Source organism: Seriola lalandi, unplaced genomic scaffold, assembly GCF_002814215.2.
Source record: "Seriola lalandi dorsalis isolate HSWRI2012SDOR001 ecotype SW California unplaced genomic scaffold, Sedor1 jcf7180002054946, whole genome shotgun sequence".
NCBI classification, from domain to species: domain Eukaryota; kingdom Metazoa; phylum Chordata; class Actinopteri; order Carangiformes; family Carangidae; genus Seriola; species Seriola lalandi.
This window is the reverse complement of record NW_019525497.1, coordinates 136,033-156,399: the sequence shown is the minus strand read 5'-3', so window position 1 is coordinate 156,399 and position 20,367 is coordinate 136,033. Positions and strand designations below refer to the sequence as shown.

General features: G+C 40.4%; 2 protein-coding genes across 2 annotated transcripts; both read right to left on the bottom strand.

The window, feature by feature from the left end:
- Positions 1–1,132: 1,132 nt before the first annotated feature.
- creb3l3l (cAMP responsive element binding protein 3-like 3 like) lies at positions 1,133–7,665 on the bottom strand. The gene is made up of 10 exons (XM_023394256.2): positions 7,527–7,665; positions 6,067–6,207; positions 5,457–5,850; positions 5,179–5,285; positions 4,917–5,009; positions 4,504–4,610; positions 3,437–3,505; positions 3,233–3,317; positions 3,019–3,112; positions 1,133–2,858 (listed from the first exon to the last, which is right to left on the bottom strand). Exons 2-10 carry the CDS (start codon positions 6,205–6,207, stop codon positions 2,452–2,454), a joined length of 1,497 nt encoding a protein of 498 aa, XP_023250024.1. The 5' UTR covers positions 7,527–7,665; the 3' UTR covers positions 1,133–2,451.
- A 602-nt stretch (positions 7,666–8,267) lies between these two features.
- nim1ka (NIM1 serine/threonine protein kinase a) lies at positions 8,268–19,874 on the bottom strand. Its single transcript, XM_023394198.2, has 7 exons — positions 19,757–19,874; positions 13,016–13,581; positions 12,283–12,627; positions 11,985–12,097; positions 10,466–10,587; positions 10,162–10,308; positions 8,268–9,857 (listed from the first exon to the last, which is right to left on the bottom strand). Exons 3-7 carry the CDS (start codon positions 12,567–12,569, stop codon positions 9,099–9,101), a joined length of 1,428 nt encoding a protein of 475 aa, XP_023249966.1. The 5' UTR covers positions 12,570–12,627; positions 13,016–13,581; positions 19,757–19,874; the 3' UTR covers positions 8,268–9,098.
- Between the last annotated feature and the right edge of the window lie 493 nt (positions 19,875–20,367).

The window sequence follows — 20,367 nt, the reverse complement described above, 5'->3', positions numbered from 1 at the left end:
CAACACAGCAAGTCTCAACATGTCGAAAAAGCTCGTGACTCATGATACCACCCTCAGACTTGAGTCACCAACCAGACCCCATATGCGTTAATTTCCCCACAGCTGAGGTTACCTCTGTGCAAGGGCGTACGTTTGGTGTCAACATTGGTAGGGACGCAACAACCCCACCACCCCTCCAAAACAAAGACATTAGCTTTTTAATGCCCTCAACTAAACGGTTTATTAACATATAAGATCTGGATTTACATTCAGGAATGCCCATACAAAAATGTTATATATGTACAGGTTTAATTTTTAAAATACAATCCTTACCTGTCCTTTCTGATTGAAGTGTTTCTGTTATGCAAACAACTTTATTAATGCAGATGAAGCTTTGCAGGGGTTCTCTGCCTTTTTCAGGGAGGTTAGATATTGTCTTTTTCTTTGAATTTGCATTTTGTTACTTGTGTTACTCTGATATTAAAAACCCAATCCTGTTACACTTGACATGTGTCTCAGTTTGTTGTTTGTTAGTCACCTCGTGAATTTTATGTTACTCCTCCAGTCGGCATAAAAAGTCATATTATAATAAGACATAAAAAAGCCATAGTATAAGGCATAAAAACGTCATAGTATATGTAGTAAGGCAGTAAAGTCGTCAATAAATCTAATGTGCATGTCTTTGGACTGTGTGGGGAAGTTGGATTACTCAGACAGAACCAGAGCAGGCACAGGGAGAACATGCAAACTCCACACAGAAAGGCCCAAAGCCCGGGGTTCGAACCAAAAACCTTCTCACTGTGAGGCATCAGTTCCAGCCACTTCATCACCGTGCTGCCCCATTAATAATTTATTCTATAGTAATGCATAAAAACATCATAGTATAGCAAGGCATAAAAAAATAAATTCTTGGGATTTTTCAACAGAAATAGTTAACACTAGCTAACATGGTTACTCAGTTGTGATTTTTCTGGTGATGTTAGGTACCACTGTGATATTCTCACGACATGAGCCTCAAGTTAGCCCTCGCCCTTTCAGTCAATCAAATGCTAGCATGCCTAAATCGGTTGTCTTGGAGATGTAGCCTCTTGGAGGGCACATAGGAATGATCTATGACTTCACTCCAAACATAGTGCGAACGAGTTCACTGAAATTGCGATATATAAAAAGTTTATTATTATAGATGTCCAGACATGTTTTATACATAAAGAGAACAAATGTACAGAAGACAATAATTTAAGCATATTTACATTCCATTCTTGGACTATGTCAAATGTCAGTGCATTTGTTCAACATGAGCAACATTTAAAATCTCATTAACTCTTTGATTATAACAAAGAGCAGTTCCAATACCATTTAGATTCCATTTATTACCAACAGAAACATAGAAATACACAAAAAAAATGAAACAAAAATGCCTCACTGACAAAACAGGTCATCACATTTTTGAGTATATTATACTGCAACACGGTTTACTGAGCAAATATATCAAACCCCTTATTCTGTGCACACAGGTGCTAAGATGTTTCAGGTTTGTTTATAAAGGTAAGAACTGTCCCATGAAATTGTAAAAGAGGAGATTGCAGGGGCAGACCGGGGTCGGCTGACAATAGCAAAGTCAAGGGGTTCAGCTTCTTGTTCAACTTTTTGTGGACAATTTTTCTTCCTTTACTGTACAACATAAAAACTAAGCATTCTAAAATTAAACGGAGCGTGGATACCCTTGTTACAAGGGGAAATACTAACAAACTTTACAATTCTTCTAAATGGCCAAATGTCCTGCAATGGCTTAAGCATTACGGTGGTCAGAAAACCACTTTGATCAAGCTTTATGGGAATCAAGCAATGGATGTTGCTCACTAGTCTGCAGTGCGACGTGTTGGGACTACTTATATTCACAACAATTTACTATGGGAGAGTCATTCATGACGAGCAGCGTATGGTAAGATCTGCTTGAGGTTATCAGACAGTCTAGAGTCCGACAAAGCTCACCCTAGAATTTGGTAATAAATAATAATGCCATCAAGTAATACTTCGCTTCAAGTAATCTACTGCTGGTACCTGATACATTTTTCTATGGTGTTGCCTACAAATTTTGGTTACCATCACCAATTTGTACAATAACGTGAGAGACCTCAGTGCTACCTAAGTAGCATGGGGCCTCCGGCAATGCAAGCATGCATATTATCACTGCAATGTCCAGTTTTTTTTAGGTAATTTACACTGCTGAAATATGGAAATCTCTTACCAGTTGTGTTGCCCACTGGTACAAGGAAATCGGAACAAAGTGCAAATAAAGTAATAGTAGTACATCAGAAGGCTGTTAGAGAGGAAAGTAGGGACAGACAGACTGATCCTATATCATGATAATTACTGGTATTTCCCCTTTTTGTAAGTTTAAGCTTCCCTGTTGTACCCAAAACATTAGGAATATGGCTCCCTCTGCTGGTTATATTAATAAATATCTCCCAACTACATCTCATCTGAGCGGTGCTGCTGTAATATGACAGATGGGGGGTTTCGGTCTATCCAGTTATCCTTGGACCCTGAGACTTCATATGCCACAGCAGACGCCACTACAGCATCAATGGATCCTTCCTGTAAGGCCCCTACTCCGCCAGCCGGCCCCGGTTTCATCTCTGCGGCCTGAGCTGGACCAGGGAAGTCTGCCGAGGAGTTGCTATTGACGCCTGTTTCCGAGTCAGGTTGCTCCACCCTCTGGTAGTCGGGGGTGTGGTTCTTCTGACCCCCGGCGAAGATGGCTTTACTGTTCTCCACCTCTGCTTGGGGCATTAAGAGAAGCTCCTCCTCCTCAGGCTCCGGGTAGGATATGGCATCTGTGCTTTCTGGTGGCAATGAGCGCAAAGTCCGAGAGATGACTGCAACAATGAGAGAAAAATTGATTACCAAAGCTGGGCCAAGAAAGTCACACTGCTGAAAGACAAATTCGTGAAATCCTGGTCATAATTCAGATTAAAAAAAGAGTACTACACCGGCAAGCATGTACTGCAGTTTTTTTTTTTTTTTGAGGTAACTTACTGGAGGAGGGTGTGTAGAGTTCCTTCTGCTCTGTGTTTCCCCCAAATGGATTGACTGACGGGAAGATGATGAGACAGAAAGAGAGCAGGAACACCTGGAGGGCAACCAAGGAGAAAGTGAGAAAAAAATACTGCAGCATGACAAAGAACTTGACACTCAATACGAAAACAATAATCAGGAGAGATAGAAGAAATGAATGTAGTCCACAAATTACCATAACACAAGTGCTGGTTGTGCTGGCCTTCATAGTTGACATCTTCACAATACCCTGTAGTTTCCTCAGTTGCTCTATCAAGGACCTGGAGGAACCAAGAGCACACATTGACTGATACACTGAATGATGTCAACAAATTCAGAAACACTTTCGAGATATGTGTTATTACATATTAATTAAGAAGTGATATCGCAGCGTTCTTACATGTTCTGTTTCTGAAGCATTTGGACTTTCTTCTGTAATTCCAGGTTGTGTGCAGTACAGATGGCAACCCTGTGGTAGGAAGTCGTTGAAGTGATCAGTTTATTTAACCAAACATATATATACATAGTGTATTTGACCAACCATAAAACCTCATCAGCCATTAAAATTGAAGACAAACATTAAATCAATGCCAGCATAAATAGTCACAGGGTATTGAGCAGACAAAACAGTTGCTCGATTCTTCTTTAAGTTCCTATAATGTATTTTCTTGAGTTTGACAAGAGTAGCTGCAACTCATATATGAATAGCTATGTTACCAAGAAAAAGTCTGTTACAGGTCTGCAAAAATTACTGAATTAATTGATTAGTCAGCAATAACAGAAAATTAATTTGAAACTGTTTTGATGATCAAATAATCGTTCTAGTAGTTTTCTAAGTAAAAATGCCAAAACATGGCGAAGTTCCTACTACTATATCATTGGGGTTTTATTGGTCAGACAAAATAAGACATTTGAAGTGCTGTGGGCAATTACAAATTATAATGAGCATGTCTCAGTATTTTAAATTTTACAGACAAAACAATTAATGAGGAAAATCATCAGCAGATTAACTGATAATAAAAATAATTGTTAGTTGCAGCACTATTTGTCTGCTTTTCCATCCATGCAAAATTTAGTTTAATCAACTTTTAAGTCCTTTAAATTCTTTAAGTTACAATAGTTGGACTATGATCAGAACAACACAACTTTTTGGCCTACCAACAAAATCCTTCACCAAGATATTTTTATCCTTTTAGCCACATTTACCCATAATGCCATGATATTACCTATTAATTCATCTGAATGCTGATCATTGTTTTATTTTTCTAAACCTGAGCTCTGAAATAAAAGCATTTGGAGGTGGTCCCTGGAGTAAGTAATTCTGCAGGCTAGTGCAGAGAAAGCTCTGTGGAATATCAGACTGTTATCCTAAGAACAGATGTAAAAAAAATTCTGTATATTTAATAAACATTTGTAATAGAGAGAAATAAATTCCAATTTGTAGAAATTTTAGCCTCTTATTCTCACCTGTTTTCCAGTCCATCAACGTACACCTTCTTCTTCTTGCGACTTTCCTGAGCAGACTGCTTGTTGCGGATCTTCCTCCTGACCCTCTTCAGGGTCCTCTCCTCTGCCTGTTACACAGAGAGGAGGAGGCTTTAAAACCAAATGTTGACATGACAGATGACAATGTGTATAGCCGCAGAAAGATCAAACAGAAAATCCATTTTGAATATTAATCCAGCAAAAGCATGGTTTGAAGGGAAAAAACATAATTATTATCAAACCAATAGATAAATCAAACAATAAAAAGCTAACACTGGACAGGATCATTGCACATTAACTGCAACAAAAATGATTATAGCAATAATCAGCAGAATGGGTTCTGATTATGTTCATTGATGTATTATACACAATATAGACGTGAACTGTGTCATCACCTTTGTGAGAGGCATGTGTGTGGGAATGGTTACTCCCTCTTTCGCCAACAGCCGCTTCTCCTCCTCAGAGAGCACAATCTCTTTAAACTGGAACTGAAGGGAGGAAAGACAACATTTGCATTTGCCATATTTGTAGCATGCATTATGAGCCATCTTACAAATGATACATGTCCGATAACACTGGCATGTTACATGAATCTTTGGGTCTTTGGTAAGATATAGAAGGAGTCTTGGTACAGCTAAAAGAGTGAGAGAAACTGACCTCTATTTTGTTGGGCTGTGCTGAATCCTCTGTTGAGTCCTCGATGGCCAAAGTGCAGGGCAGCTCGCTGGTGACGTCCTCCTCCATTGCCTCACTCACCAGGTCGTCTGTCCAGGGAAAACAGTTAAGTACAGTTAAAATAAACCTAAGTGTCCCATGTGTTGCCTAAAAAATATTACTTAAAGTTAAAGTCTTCTAAATGGCCAAATGTCCAGCCATTTAGAAGACTTAGTTAAAAAAATATTTCATATATTCAAGACTTCTTGGACTACACATACCCAGATCAATGAAGACATCTGTATCTGGCTTCTCTGCCCTCACACTCTGCAGGATGTCCATGTCCGTCCCTCCGCTTTGCAGCAGAGAGTAGCTGTGATCTGCCTGGACGGTTAAGGCCTCCAGGCTCTCCGTGTGCAGCTCTCCAGGGGTCATGGCAGGGTCAGAGTGCACAGGACTGGGCTGTGAATAACTGGGGCTGGGCACAACGTCACTATCACTGCCATGAGGACTTGGGCATCCCAGAAGATTGTTGTTTCCAACCACAGTGCTGCTGTCATCAGAAATTCCGCTGTCGCTGCCCAAAGGAGAATGAGAGGGACAGATAGCCCCCATGTTTTCTTCTCTCTCTAACAAGCTGGACAGAAAGTCTTCAGTATCCATACCTGTCAGCATCTGGGGGACAAAAGACAGTATTAAACTCTGAAACAAACACACAACAGGTAAGTTGTCAGGCTATTATGTTTTTAGCTGCTCCATGATGGTGCAGTTGATATATAGACTTAAAGATGTTTATGTTATTGTTTACAAACCCCGGACAGTTATTATCATGATTACATCTAATTAACTTCATACTAAGTTAATCTTTCTTTTCTGTGATTGAAGACTTACATCTTGTTCAGACAACCAGGACTCGATGAGCCCATTGCCATCAGGAAAGAAGGGCTCAGTAGATCCGCCCTCTCCATCGTGGAACAGCAGCCCCAGTAGGTCTGTCCCATCCATGTCCGGAAGGTCCTCAGTGACTGACATCTGTAAAAACACAGGAACATTTGCATTAAGTTAAATATTTGTCAACAAGTTTGTGTTATAGCTTAAATTCATGTGTCATGTCATACACTGCATTACAGTTAAGCAGTGCTTAAAATATTTGCTGATAAATCAAATAGCTAATTTTTGTAAAATTGTTGTTGATGAATTTCTGTTTCATAACACTGTAAGTTTACAGGAATATCTTTGGATTTTGAGCTGCTGATCAGACAAAACAAGCAAATTAAAGGATCAATATTGAACACAAAAAGAACTAATTTTTCAGTTTTAGCTGACTGAAATAGACAATGAATGCTTCTATGACTATCATATGATTCCTTATCAGAGATCCTACCATACACCTCAGCTATGATTAAATGTTATATAAAAGCCCCAGTTGTCATACTCAATAATGCAGTAGTGATAGTCAATAACACATTGATTTTAGATGTCAAGCCAAAGTACTGAGTCAGATGTAGTCGTAATGAGATTTTTGTTTTACAATATCATCCTGTTATAGAATTTGTGGTGGTAATACAGTGATAAACCAGGACAAGAGGGTGGTATAGTAAATTAAGAGATGGTCCGGTACGCTGCTACCCTACAGAAATGTCTGGTCTGCTTGGATGTTGCAGTGTAATCTGCCTTGACCTTCATGTGGAGGCTCAGGGTGCATGTGGATGCTATTTTGACCTTTGCAGCCACAGAAAATAAGGAGGGATCTAAAGTATGACAGATCATACTTCCCTGTCAGTGGCTTAATAACACGTATACTAAACTGCCATATAAACAGCTTCATATTGCATCATCGCCACGCTCCCATCATGACCTCATCTTACACTCAGCCCCGCCCCCACATGTCTTTGTCACGAGATCTGAATACAATATCAAGTATCAAAACAAATAAGACGTGTAACGTTTAGTTAAATTCAGGAAACTATCATTTCTACACTGCATTTCTTGCTGAAGTAAAAATATATACTCATGAATGTTGTTCAGATGCAGGGTGCCTTTATTGTCTTGCAAGATGAAGGGTATTGTCTTGCAGCATAGCGATTTAAGACACAAACGGAATGACCTACTTTAAGTAGCAGCTGGCTGAAGCAATGTGATTCATGAGCGTTTGATTATACCAGGCTGAAAAATGTACCTGCATAATTTACTCCACTGGCAGAAATAAGGAAATGTCTTAGGCCAACATCGACGACTTAGCTACTTGACGTTATCTTAATATTCCTGTCAAGAGCTATATTAAAGAGGGCGTGGTCCCTCCCACGCTGAAAAACATTAAACACGGCCAACGTCGACGTTAATTTTCTTACCGTGAGATGACAGGAGACAAAATACCATTCGAGTGAGTGCGTCCGTGTGTGTGTGTCTTTAGCTTTCTCTACTCCGGATTTCTTTACTGCTACCAATCACCGTCACAGCGCTTCCTCCTGAAACTACCTTCCAACAAGGCAAAAATTGCGTCATCACGTAAAGCCGGATATTGGTACGTGATCGTCCACCGTGCTTCTGGGAAGTGTAGTACATTTTTACTCATTATTGTCCTGCTCTGCGCATACTAGGGGGTGCAGTAAAACACAGAAAATGACAATACATATTATAAAATTATTATTAAAGTAATACAAATACGTATTACTATATTGTTTATTGTATATATATGGCTGAAGCAATGTGATTCATATATATAACATATATATAACACACACACATATATATATATATATATATATATATATATATATATATATATATATATATATATAACACAGCAAAAAGAAATTTAATAAATAGAAAATAATTTAATAATATGTATTGTCATTTTCTATATTTTGCATACAAACTCTCAGGATTACAATGCCCCCATCCGTAGGGCATGAGTGGAAAATGATGTGAATCATATACTATGGCATTTGCAGTCACCAGATATCACTATATACTGTATATAAATATATATATATATACAGTATTTTGTGTTAAAATTACTATCAAACATTTGCACCAACACAAAAAGCATCATACATCTTAAAAATATTACATGAAAAAAGACAGATGCATTTAGATTTTAAATGTATTTTAATCAACACATTAGCATGAACATGGCATCAGATGATTAAAAAACCTGATTACTGAATATCTCATACTGAAAGATTATTTGACCACATGACCAACTAATAACTTGGTTGGCATGTTGGTATCCACGGCTTAATGTCATTTATGGGCTTTTTCAGGCCACAGGGGAAGATATGAAAAACTCTATTCATGTCATCACAAACATTGAGGAGTTTAATGAAACCAGTGTGTCTGATTTCATAACATTATAGAAAACTAAGGCATCGGAGAAAATTGCAATTAAACATTAAAAACACCACATTTCATGTACTGACTGCATGTTTCGCCACATTATCGCCTCAGTACAATGTTGTGGATTTCTGACTCTTTTCCTTTAGATTCATGCTACATTGATTTCTCATAGGGTGTATTGGTGTTACAGCACAACTAAGCATAAAATGGGGGTGGGCTAAAAATATCTGGCTTGCATGACCCAAATAAAAGTTATGTATGCCATGTAATCATTATTATGTTTACTTAAATTATATTTCATAACATTTCCAAATCTCATGAGGATTACAGGTCCCTGTCCTTGACAAAAAAGGAGACAATAAGGATTCACTGGTCGCAACATTCTCACAGAGACTAATTTTACTTACTAGAAGAAAGATACTAAAGTAAGAAATCCCAGATTTCAGAAGCTGAGTTGGGTTATATACCATAATTTAAATTTATACTGCTGGACTGAAAAGCACTTTTTATTTCTAATGAAATCCATGCAATCTCATCCAAGACTATAAAGTCAATTAATTTCCAGAGTGAAGCAGAGTGTTTTGTCACAGAACCACACAGAGTTTAGACGTGTGCCGTAAACTACGGTACACTTTTAGTCGTTCCTTTTTACTTGTTGTAGTTGTTCCAACTACCTGTGTGACCGCAGGAATTCTCTCAACAACCCGTCTCTTGTGAGCACGGTGTAGCAGGATCCTGTAGACCCCAGTGATGGAGCTCCTGCAGTCTTTCCCCTGGTTGTTGAGGATGTGTTCGGAGGTGATTCCTAGTGTCTCCAGTGCTGCCTTTACCTCCATCTCTTCCTCCCCGAGTTCAGATGGATCACTCTCTGCAAGGTACGATGGGTCTAGTTTAAAGGGCTCCATGGCCCGTGGGAAGTCGACAGGGAGCAGCCACTCACAGCCCATCATCTGCTCCACTGTGTAGCGGTCAGATGGTATGGGTTGCAGGATTCCCCTAATCAGCCTCTGGCATGCCTCTGGCACCCAGGGGGGCAGGATGTAGGCGCCCTCCAGGATGCATCGCTTCAGTTTGGCCACCGTGTCTGCCCTGAAAGGCATGTTGCCTGTCACCATAAAGAACATCATCACACCCAGGGCCCAGATGTCTACAAAGATGCCAACATAATGCTCATCCCGAAAGAGCTCAGGCGCAGCGTAAGGTGGAGAGCCGCAGAACGTGTTGAGTGTCTCATCACGGCGGCTCAGCGTGCTAAAGCCAAAGTCCCCCACTTTGACACAAGAGCTGCTGGTGTAGAAGACATTTTCTGCCTTCAAGTCACGGTGGATGATGTTGTTTTCATGCTGTGGGAGAATTTTTTTTTTAAATGAGTCATGTAGTTTTTTCATAGTTGATCATAACTCAAACTACAGCATGTAAATATTTGGTACATCAAGGTTTAATGATAATACACATAAGACAAAGGACCAGTAGTGTGTAAATAATCTGCAGTAACACAAACTGCCATATGAGATTAAATAGACTAAAAGGTAGGCAATAAAAAAAGGCAATAAAATACATTTCTTTACTAACATATAGCAGACAGTATATGGCAGTTAAGACTATTACTTAAACACAACTCTTCAATATAAAATGATATGTCCTGACCATGTGTTTTACAGCAGAGAGGATCTGGGCGAAGACAATCTTGCTATCAGTGTCAGAAAGTTTCCCTTCTGTAGTAATTTTAGTGTAGAGCTCCCCTCCCCCTGCATACTCCATCACCAAGTGTAACCGCGACAACGTCTCCACCACCTGAAGAAGAAAAAGAAAGACGACACGAGTGACTGACATGTCAGAGGAAGAAGACCGGATGTCGGATGGATGCGGTGATCATTGAGAAAGCCCCTAGGGGATCACATAAAGGTCATATATAAATCGATATGAGGGCGGTGTACAGTTTGAGCCAAACCTCATAGAGGCGTATGATGTTGGGATGGTGTAGTTTCTCCATGCTAGAGATCTCTCTGGACAGCAGCCTCTGGGTCTTCTGATCCAGCTTGGTTTTATCTAGGATCTTGATGGCCACCTTGTCTGGTGACAGAGCAGTCAATGAGCAGTTTCAGTGACACGTGAAACTATCATACATTCTCATTGTGTGTATCAATGTGCATTAAAATAACTTTTTGATAATGTTACATACATCATATGTAGCTACAGGATAGAAAATGTGTGCCTGGTTCCACTTAACAAACACAGAAATGCCCCGAAGTGACCAGGCCTGACGCTCTGCTCTGGATAATTTGATGGAGGATTAACTGCCCTCAGAAACCAATTTTCTTGATTATGTTCTCCCAGGGGTCAATTCTCACTTTTAACCCTATCTTAAGAGGAAATTTGCTTTTGTAAATGAGGGAAAATTGCCGTCCTGCAGTGACTTAAGGTCTGAGCAGATGGGAAAGATCAAGTCGGTGAAGATTAAATATGACAGGGGACACAGAGTGCTAAATTGAATCCTGTTAATTTAACTTACCACCTTCTAAATATGTGAGGAGAACACGGTTCAAATTTCAAAAACGTATACAACTTACAACTGCAATAGATCAAAATACTTTAAATACAGTGCACCAAATTTGAACAACTGATATCTTGGCTGTATTCCTTTAAATGATTCATAGATATAAATTAAATAGACCTCGGGTAACTAAATACATTAAAGTTCTTGAGCAGCAAAATGGTGTTGAGATATCTAATTGTGCATCGTATACATTATTCAAGATGGTATAAGGCTCCCTTTCAGCTGTGACATAGCTTTCAATAGGAGCATTTAAAATGCATCGCAGCTCATATTGTTTTTGGGGGGCTAAATGATACCACTTACACACACACGCACACACACACACACATACAGGCATAGCATAGCACAGACCAGCATACAGCAGAGTACATATTACCCTCAAAACATAGAGCATAAACACACACAGCTACATGGCTACACAGCGACAAACTCATTCTCCTTTCTTTCTCTCTAGCCTTTGATGAGGCATGCAGCAATTTTAGCCATCGCTAAGGAAACTGGAGATCTCTAATCAATCCATCTGTTCAAGGGCAGCAGACAGTCTGTCTCTCTGTGCCTGAATCAGCCCCCTGGCCAGGCACACACCGCCTCGCTGGTGAATTGCTCCATGAGGACACACTTGTTAGTTTTGCAGCCCATTGATGGAAAGAGCTTATCAGCCAAATTATTACTTAAATCTAAAAAAGAAAACCAGAGCAGAGAGCGAATGGGAGCTTACCTTCGATTCTTATCTTTAAAGATGGATGTTTTTAGACTTCCTTTTAGCAATGACCATTCAGTTAAAATGCCCCGGCTTCTATCAATACCTAGGCAGTCAATCATGTCAGCATGACATCCATATTTAGCTGATGTGTCAAGTCTCCTCTGTGTATGTGTTGTAAATACAGCTGCATTTTCATTAATATCATCTTACCTTTGGTGAGGGCATGAATTCCTAGCTTGACATGGGAGAAATTTCCGCACCCGATCTCTCCCCGAATTTTATAGAAGCCGATTCTTCTTCCCACTGTTAGCTCACGGACGACCCTGTGACCAGATGACATTACAAACGATTTCATACTGAATATTCTTTATGAAACACTAGAGTAGAGCCAACACGTCTGGGAAGTGGAAAAAGGAGAGAGAAATACAACAAATGAATAGTCTAAAATAACTTATGGCCACAAAGGACCCATAAAAAGGTGATTTCTGCTTTACCTCCTGACCCCTACCTTTCATCCTGGCACATATCCAGGTTCAACCTTTCTAGCGGAGTGAGGCGGCGGATGGTGGCTCCCTCATCGTCTGTGTTGATGTCAGAGCTGTCCTGGTGGCTCCAGCGGGTGTACCTTTGGCCACCGCTAACCACAACTGCTCCTCCAATGGAACCTCCGACGGAGTCTCCATTAGACTCCCCGGTCTCGGCCCCAGAAACTGAGTTGCTCCCAGCAGTGCCTGCTGTCCCGGCCCCAGCCTCAGTCCCTTCCGGGCTGCTCTCGGTGGGGCAGACAGCAGTCATCCTGCAAGGGACACCCAGGGTGGGGTGGGTTTAGCTCATGGCTGTGAGCGGTGTACAACTGGATCCACAAAAAGAAAAATCAATTATTTTAGTTTCTTAATACAATTTTGCACCTGTGTTTTTCTTGACAACATTCTGTGAAAAGTGCTTTATGTGTTGGTCTGATGCATTATGATTGATGTTATGGCGATAATGAGAGTGCCTTTTAAAATCTACCCCTTTAAATTTAAACAAAAAGGCATGATAACAAAAAAACTACATTGCATAAGTACTCCCCCCCATTTTTACAATGTAGACACTACAGTGTTAGCATCACATAAATAATGTCCACATGCAGAAGTAAAATAGCTTGCAGAAATTGAATAAAACAAATTGTTATGCTATCATAGATCCAGAGTAAAAGCTGACATAAAGCAAAATCATATGTGACAAAAACCTTGACTTACCTTCAGACATGTGAGCCATTTAAAAGGTAAATCCTTTCAGTGTCCTCGCCCAAATCTCATGGCTATTGCGACAGCTGGGTCTATAAACAAATGTTATGAAGGTGTGTTTTCTTGTTTTTCAGCTAAACAGGACCGAATCCAAAGAGTCCGCAGACCCAAGCACATGCTGCATCCAAAATTCCCAAATGTGCTGCAGCTGCAACCTGTCCTCGCCACAAAGGAATATCAGGGTTCCTTTCAGTTTGTCATCTTAAGCTGCAGTCTCATTGCATTTCAAGACTTTCCCGTAGCTGAGGTTTTAGTTTTCCTTATTTGTAGGTTTTGAAGAAAGGGTGATGAAGCTGGAGATCAGATGGACGATGTGTTATTGGATTCATGCTCACTGAAGAGGCCTGCCGAGCTTTAATGGGCTCTTTTGATTCTCCAGGGTATAAATAGGCCACAGGTTGAGGAGGAGGGAAGAGGAGATGGATAAGGGGGTGGGGGGGTGGGAGGGGGGTTCGGAGGAAAGAGGTTGAACAGATGATATTGTCAGGGCATAGCCATCGGGTGTTGAGTGAGAAAACCTGGAAGGAAGCACAGGAGAGTAAATGTCATTGACGTTTATTTTGACGCACATAGAAGCCCGTCTTTCCTTTTTCTTTTCTAACATTTGTATTTTAATCTGGTTTCTTTAATGTATTTTTTTACCTACTTGTAGGTTTGTCAGATTTTTTTTATCATTTGTGGCAGTTTTGTAGATTTTGTATGGGTCAAGCATCTGTGACATGTGAAAGAGTTTCTGTGCACATGTCAACGCATGAGTGTCTGTTAATGTCTATTGTAATCCTTGTTGAGTTAATTTAGCACTTGAGTCCTGCTCCAAGGACGACGCAGGTCGAGGTTGCCACGAGAGCCAGGATAAACAAATGATCCTCATCACTCTCTGCCACCGAGAGGATACTTACAACCTGAAACACCAGCATGACTGTGATGACTGTCACTGTCATATGCGTGTGTGATATTTGTGTGGGTATATAGGTTTGTAATTAGGTGATAACTGTTTGCTGCTCTGTGAACAAAGCTCTAACAATGTCCCATGAGAGGGAAAAGAAAAGGTGAATCAGAGGTAAAGGTGAAGCCTGATTTTGCAGAGATGTGTGTATTTCTATAATGACAATTCAAATCATCCAAATAAACAAAAATAAACAAATTATGGCGTTTAATTACTCAAAACCACATTTTATAACCACCATGTTTGGCAAAAGAAGAAAATCTATGCAGGAAGTTACTTCGAAATTACACTCTACATTGACAAAAATTTTAAATGGAATATGGAATCACAAGGACTTTTCCTTGAGATGGACAAGAGTAACTGGGCAAGAAGGGCCTTGGTCAGAAAGGTCTCCAAGAACCCAACAGTTACTCTAACAGAGATTCAGAAGTCCTGTAGAGAGAATCTGCCGGAAGGATAATCATCTCAGTTGCACTTTTTAGTACAGTGGCTGGATGGAAACCACTTTGAGTGAAAGTATAACAGCCTGCTTGGAGTTTGGCAAATTGCATGTAAAGGACTCTGAGAGAATTGGAGAAAAAGATTCTCTGGTCTGATGAGACAAAGATTTAACTAATTGGGCAAGATCCAACCACAATGTCTGGCAAACACCAGGTATTTTTCTCATCATCTGGCTAATACCATCCCTATGGTGAGGCATGGTGGTGGCAGCATCATGCTATGGGGGTTCCTCTCAGCGGCAGCGACAGACAGAATGGTCAGATGAAGAAAACCCGCACCAGAGAGCATGAAACCTGAGGCTGGGGTGATGGTTGACCTTTCAGCACAACAATGACCTGAAGCAAACAGCCAAGACAATGCTGGAGTGGCTTTAGGACAAGTCTGTCGTTCAGTGGTGCAGTTAAAGCCTAGACTAATAAACTAGACTAATAAATAAGCTGTCATTACTACTCACTAGCAGTCCAAATGTGCATTGGCCCATTGCAGGAAATGGTCCCCAATAAATGCACCAGGTACTCCTGCAGTGTTTGAGTAGTGTTTGCTAAAAACTACAATCCCCAGCTACTTTAGGAAGTTGCTAAGCCTTTTAAAAAATAATCTATATCTTCAGTAAGCATGAAACTGACTGCTACTGACAGTTTAGGGAAATCAGAAAGTATTGAACGATGGACTAAAGCATTCTTTGGTCTCTTCATGGACATAAGGGAAAGTATAGCATGAGGCTAGCCTTATCCTTTAAAGTTGCAAACTGTAATCTTTCACACATCCACACAGTAGAAAAGATGACAGAGCATAGTGCTGCATTTGTGAAGGAGTGCAAATGGTTAACGTAGAGTAACAAGGTGTTTTGGAAGATGTTCTCTCATCTGTCTCTATATTAAGATGAATGAATCTATGTTAAAGCCTCGGTAGGAAATCAAAGCAATTCTCTTTTGTCAGACCTACAGGCTCCCAGCCTTCAAACACCTTCCTATCATCGCACCATGAATATCTAAGCATTGATCTCATGCAGACTAAAAGGACTCACTAAGAGAGGAGAGGCCTCTGCTTTACAGCACAAAGCAGCAGGCCCTGAATACCAGCCTTTTATGTGTGTAAATAGAAAGACTAAAGGACAACCATGCATGAGATAAATGCAATAAATGATGAGAGGAGAGCAGGACGAGTTCAGGGACAAAATCACCATCAGGAAATTGTATTTTTCAATAGTATTGGAACATAGCCACTACAATGTCAAATAGCTTACCAGACACTTGTTCACTGTCCTGCAATTACCACCTTTTTCAACCAAAATATCTTAATTACAAACTTCATGAAACCCTAACCCTTCTTAAACAGAGAGTGGGACACCTCCTGTGTTGAGTAAAGCAATTAGAAAAAAAAAAAATCTGGATGGACTGATATTTACTTCACGTGAAGAGTATCTCCACAGAAGGTCTATAGATGGGAATAGTTACACAGATTGCTTTGTGTTTTGCTTCCACTGGATAACAGATCTACCTGGTTGCTTGGTGACAGACACTGGCCGAGCATGTTTGCTTGTGTTTCTTCAGGATGAGGATTAGGCATTAACTGGCACTGAGTGTCAAGAAAGACAGCACAAAACGTTGTGTTTACAGTGCTGCACTGAGCCTGAGAGTACCCATGTTAATTATGTGCACGAGTGGATTGATGGATTTATACACACACCAACACATACACAAATAAAGGGCTCAAGAGTGTACCAGTGGGAGAATGAAAAACCTTACAATACCCAATACACACCTGTCTGATTATGAATTAAAGCTGAATTAAAGTCATTTTAATCATACTATATGTCAAGAAATTTGACCAAACTGGTTACAGCTTCTTATAATTTCTTAATTTCCTATATTTTTTCATCTGTTTAAAATTGTTTTTAAAATATTTTTGGCTGCTGCTCAGACCAAGTAACCCATCTTAAATGGTTAAAAACTATTGAGAGGATTTTGGTAGAGTTTGAACAAGGCTTAGATATTCTGAAAGAGTGTGTTGGAGCCCGCTGTTATATTAAATCAGCCATCATAAAACTTACAAGATGCTCAGGAAAACAAGAACTGTAATGTTCACTACTGGGAAGATGCTTCTGATTTTGATGTAGACAGACCACGTTGTATAAACAGTTGCAATTTTAAGATGAATAACATGTTCCAATAGCAGAGCATCTGAGAGAACATCCTCCAACCAAATGTGCTGTACTATAATAATAATATAATTAGAAAACATTGTAGAATTAAAATCATGTATCACCTTGGTCTCCAGTAACTTCCTTATTCTAACATTTCGTGGCTTTCAAATTCTTAATGAATAATGATTAATTGCAGATGTATTCTGTATTGTGGACAAGCACTTCTGTCACTTATAACGGAGCAACATACATCCAGTCTACCCAACTTAGTTGTTTTATGTTTGATTTACTGACAGATCTTAAACTCTAAATCTCTGTATATGAATATTATCACAGACAAGTCTTTAAGTTTGCAAACAGCCCGCCCTTCATCAGCAAACAAAATCAGCCTTGCCAAGTATGGGTCCTTACTCACCAGACAGTCAATCATTTGTCTGAGGATCCCTAAAGGGAAGGAGGAGTTTGCCTGGTGCACTCTGCTGCTGATCGCACTGCTAGCATCAGCAGCCTCTTCACACACTCACAACAACGGAAAGGACGAGAGCCCATCCACAGCAGCTGTGGATCAAGAATTAGTCACTCTTTCCATAAACGCCTGTCAGTGCCTTTAGTTAGACAAGGAGCTGCTTCCCACATCACCAGCTATGCAACGTCTATCTGCAGAGGAGTTCTTCCTCTCTGTCTAGTGTCTAAAAAGCCCCTCGCTTTGCCACCCATTCACTTTCCATCCATTCCCTCAGTCCAGCCGGTGCTTGTATCCCATTCTCTCTTTTTCACTGTTTTTCACTGCTCACATTATGCGTTCAGGCACAAAGACGACGCACGCGCCAACGCACACACATTCACACACCATCTCCTCAGATAGACACATGCACAAGCACACTCATGTGCACACACAAGCGAGGATGCACGTACATGCATACGCACGCACACGTGCACACACACACACACACACACACACACACACACACACACACAGGCAAGCAAGCTCTCTACACAAAGCTCCCCAGTGTGTTAATTGAGACGCACGGCTGACAAGAATAAAGAGCTCAACGGTGAAAGAGCTGCGACAATGAAGACTATGGGCCCTAGGAACAGAGAGACAGGCCTCTCTGGAATCTAAGGGGCAAATATTTCCCATTTCCAAAAAACAGGGTGACCTCTAAATCCCTTCCCTCTGACACACTGAGTCCAAACCAAAGCTGCACAGACCTCTACGGATGCACTGAAACTGACACAATACCTGGCTTTGCAAATGGTCAACTGAATACATTAGTAGGACGCTAATAATCTTTCCATGAATAATTATATATATATATATATATATATATGTATATACATATATATAGTATTTTGTTTTATGTTTAACTTTTTATGTATTTTGACTCCTTCTTATTCATCAGGGCCATTTCTACTGTAGCTGTGTAACGGAAATGTACAGCACACACTGTTATTCTCAAAGCCTGGCGATACACATACTACTGCATAGTTCCCAGTACATCTTGGAGAGCGACGAAGAGGTGTAGATGTCTCTGAGGCCTTAACAAAGTTACCATGACACTGTATGCAGGAAGAACAATAACATAACAATGCAGAAGACACTGTAAATCCTGCGTCTGGTGGTTGAAATTGAAATGTTGTTTGGTCATTCTTTTTCCTCCTGCTTTAGAGAGCCGTCTGAGTTTACATGTTATTCACTGTCTGCTCTTCAAAGGGGTTTTCATCAAAGAAAAAACAAAACACATGAAGCACAATGTTTCATGCGCTCTGGCCATCAAAAGAATAAAAAAATCGGGAACAAATTTCATTCCGGCAGAAACAAACAGGCCCCAAAAAGGACTATTTCTGCTTCTTAAATATGGAAATATATTCAGCTTCCAATCCAAGCCGACACTGAGAGGCATGATTAAGGCAGACTTGAAAAGATTACCTCTGCAATGCAATACATTGAATACATACATTAATTTTACAATTAGGTAATTTTTCACATGGCTTCCAGTTATTTACTTCTTGAAACAGGACTAAATATGGAGCATCCTGATGGCTCACTCATTTGAATTAGATGTGCAATGCAGGGCAATTGGGAAATCCAAACATGGCAGCTGAGTCATTCAAATCTCCACCCTCTGTCTCTCTTTGCTATCAGCAAACACAGAAAGCATAAAATGCAAATAAATCCGCCAGTGTGTATAACCACTATAAACAGTTCTAGTTTCAAGCTGTTTACTTTCCTGCTCTGTCCTTATAGCAACAGGCAAGTTTTTGGAATAATTCAACAAAGCCGTTCTCTGACAAACACCCTCGTAATATGTGTCCGTATAAATCTTTGCTGAATTTGTCCTAATAAATCTACTGCACTCCTTACAAGCAATCTATTGCTTCCAACTGAGGAAGATGATAGTAGCAGACAAGCCTGCTAAAAGTGAGTTATGTTGGATTCTGCATAAAGACAGATAAGACCCCATTAGGGTGCAACAGGTGCTAGAGCCAGAAGCTGTCCATTCATAGTCTGGTGTCCTCTAACTTTGCCTGATCATCACAGGGAAAAGAGGTTAAGCACAGTCATTGTGGATCCCCCCCAAAGTTGCTCTATTACACTGGCGTGTGCGTGCGTCACGTGCGTGCGTAAGAGCCAGGTGATACACATTGACCCTTCACAGAAGTGATGCATTGATTTAACGTTACAAAATAGGACAATACAATAATAATAATAAAACGACATTATGACATTATTTTCACATTATAAGATATTAAACTTCATTATCTAATGTAATTTCAGGCTATATGACACGAGTTCTAGCACCTTTATAAATTTATTTACCAAATATCACCGGGATATGTTTTGTGACTGCAATGTGTTAGAATTTAGAAATACGTTTTTCTTTTTACGACAACAGGCGAGATTTCCAAGCCGAAAGCTCCTTTCGCGTGAATAAATCTTGAAGTGCATCAGTTAAGTGATTTGTCTATCCGCGTTCAATGACAGTCAACAGTTTACATCCCCTCGCGCAGCAGGCCATTCCCTATATGAGCCAGCGCATTTCTTATCAAATCAGGACAAAAAAAGAACCCAAATGTTACATTCATGAATCGGACTTACTTGGGTGACTCTCTTCATGGACCTGTGGCGACATGCATTACCGACCTCGCTGTAAAACCATCCTCTCCGGTGCCCGGTGACATTGAGCGCACTGTCTCTGCTGCAGCTGCTCCCCGAGTTAAGTCTGTTGTGAAGAAGGAATCTGCGTGACGGGCAGGTGCAATCGACGAATCAGCGGCTGCGAAGAAGAGCCCACCGCGCACCTCTTACCCAATGAGGAGCAAGAATTACAGATGGCGAGCTGCAGGATCACTTCAGTTCAGTACCACAGGAGCTGTCCAGGGCAGAGTGCAGGCAGACACAGCAGGTAACTTAACCCTGTGTGTGTCACGCACCATGCTCACGGGTCAGGCGTGTTAGCACGGCAGAGGTTCGAGATGGGGCCAGGGGCTCAGTATTAGGCTTCTATTCTAGTGTTCTAGTTGCTTATATAGCACATAAAGGCTATTTTTTTCAATATTAAGTTTGAGTTCCTCTTCAAACTGAGTTCACATTGTAAATACTTAAGTAAAGCTACTTGACAATAACAGGCCTCTGCGCACTAGGACATATAGTTAGGCTGCTAGCTAGCTGACAGGCCCAGCCTATGTAAGTATCGCTAGATTCACTTT

Excerpts from the sequence above, each read along its gene's own strand:
- nim1ka (XM_023394198.2), bottom strand. The coding sequence starts at position 12,569 with ATGACTGCTGTCTGCCCCACCGAGAGCAGCCCGGAAGGGACTGAGGCT. Across the intron at positions 12,098-12,282 it reads GATATGTGCCAGGATGAAAG|GGTCGTCCGTGAGCTAACAG; the intron begins GTAGGGGTCAGG and ends ATCTGGTCACAG. Across the intron at positions 9,858-10,161 it reads TCTCTGCTGTAAAACACATG|CATGAAAACAACATCATCCA; the intron begins GTCAGGACATAT and ends ATTCTCCCACAG.
- creb3l3l (XM_023394256.2), bottom strand. The coding sequence starts at position 6,207 with ATGTCAGTCACTGAGGACCTTCCGGACATGGATGGGACAGACCTACTG. Across the intron at positions 5,851-6,066 it reads CCTGGTTGTCTGAACAAGAT|ATGCTGACAGGTATGGATAC; the intron begins GTAAGTCTTCAA and ends TTTGTCCCCCAG. Across the intron at positions 3,113-3,232 it reads CAACCAGCACTTGTGTTATG|GTGTTCCTGCTCTCTTTCTG; the intron begins GTAATTTGTGGA and ends GTTGCCCTCCAG.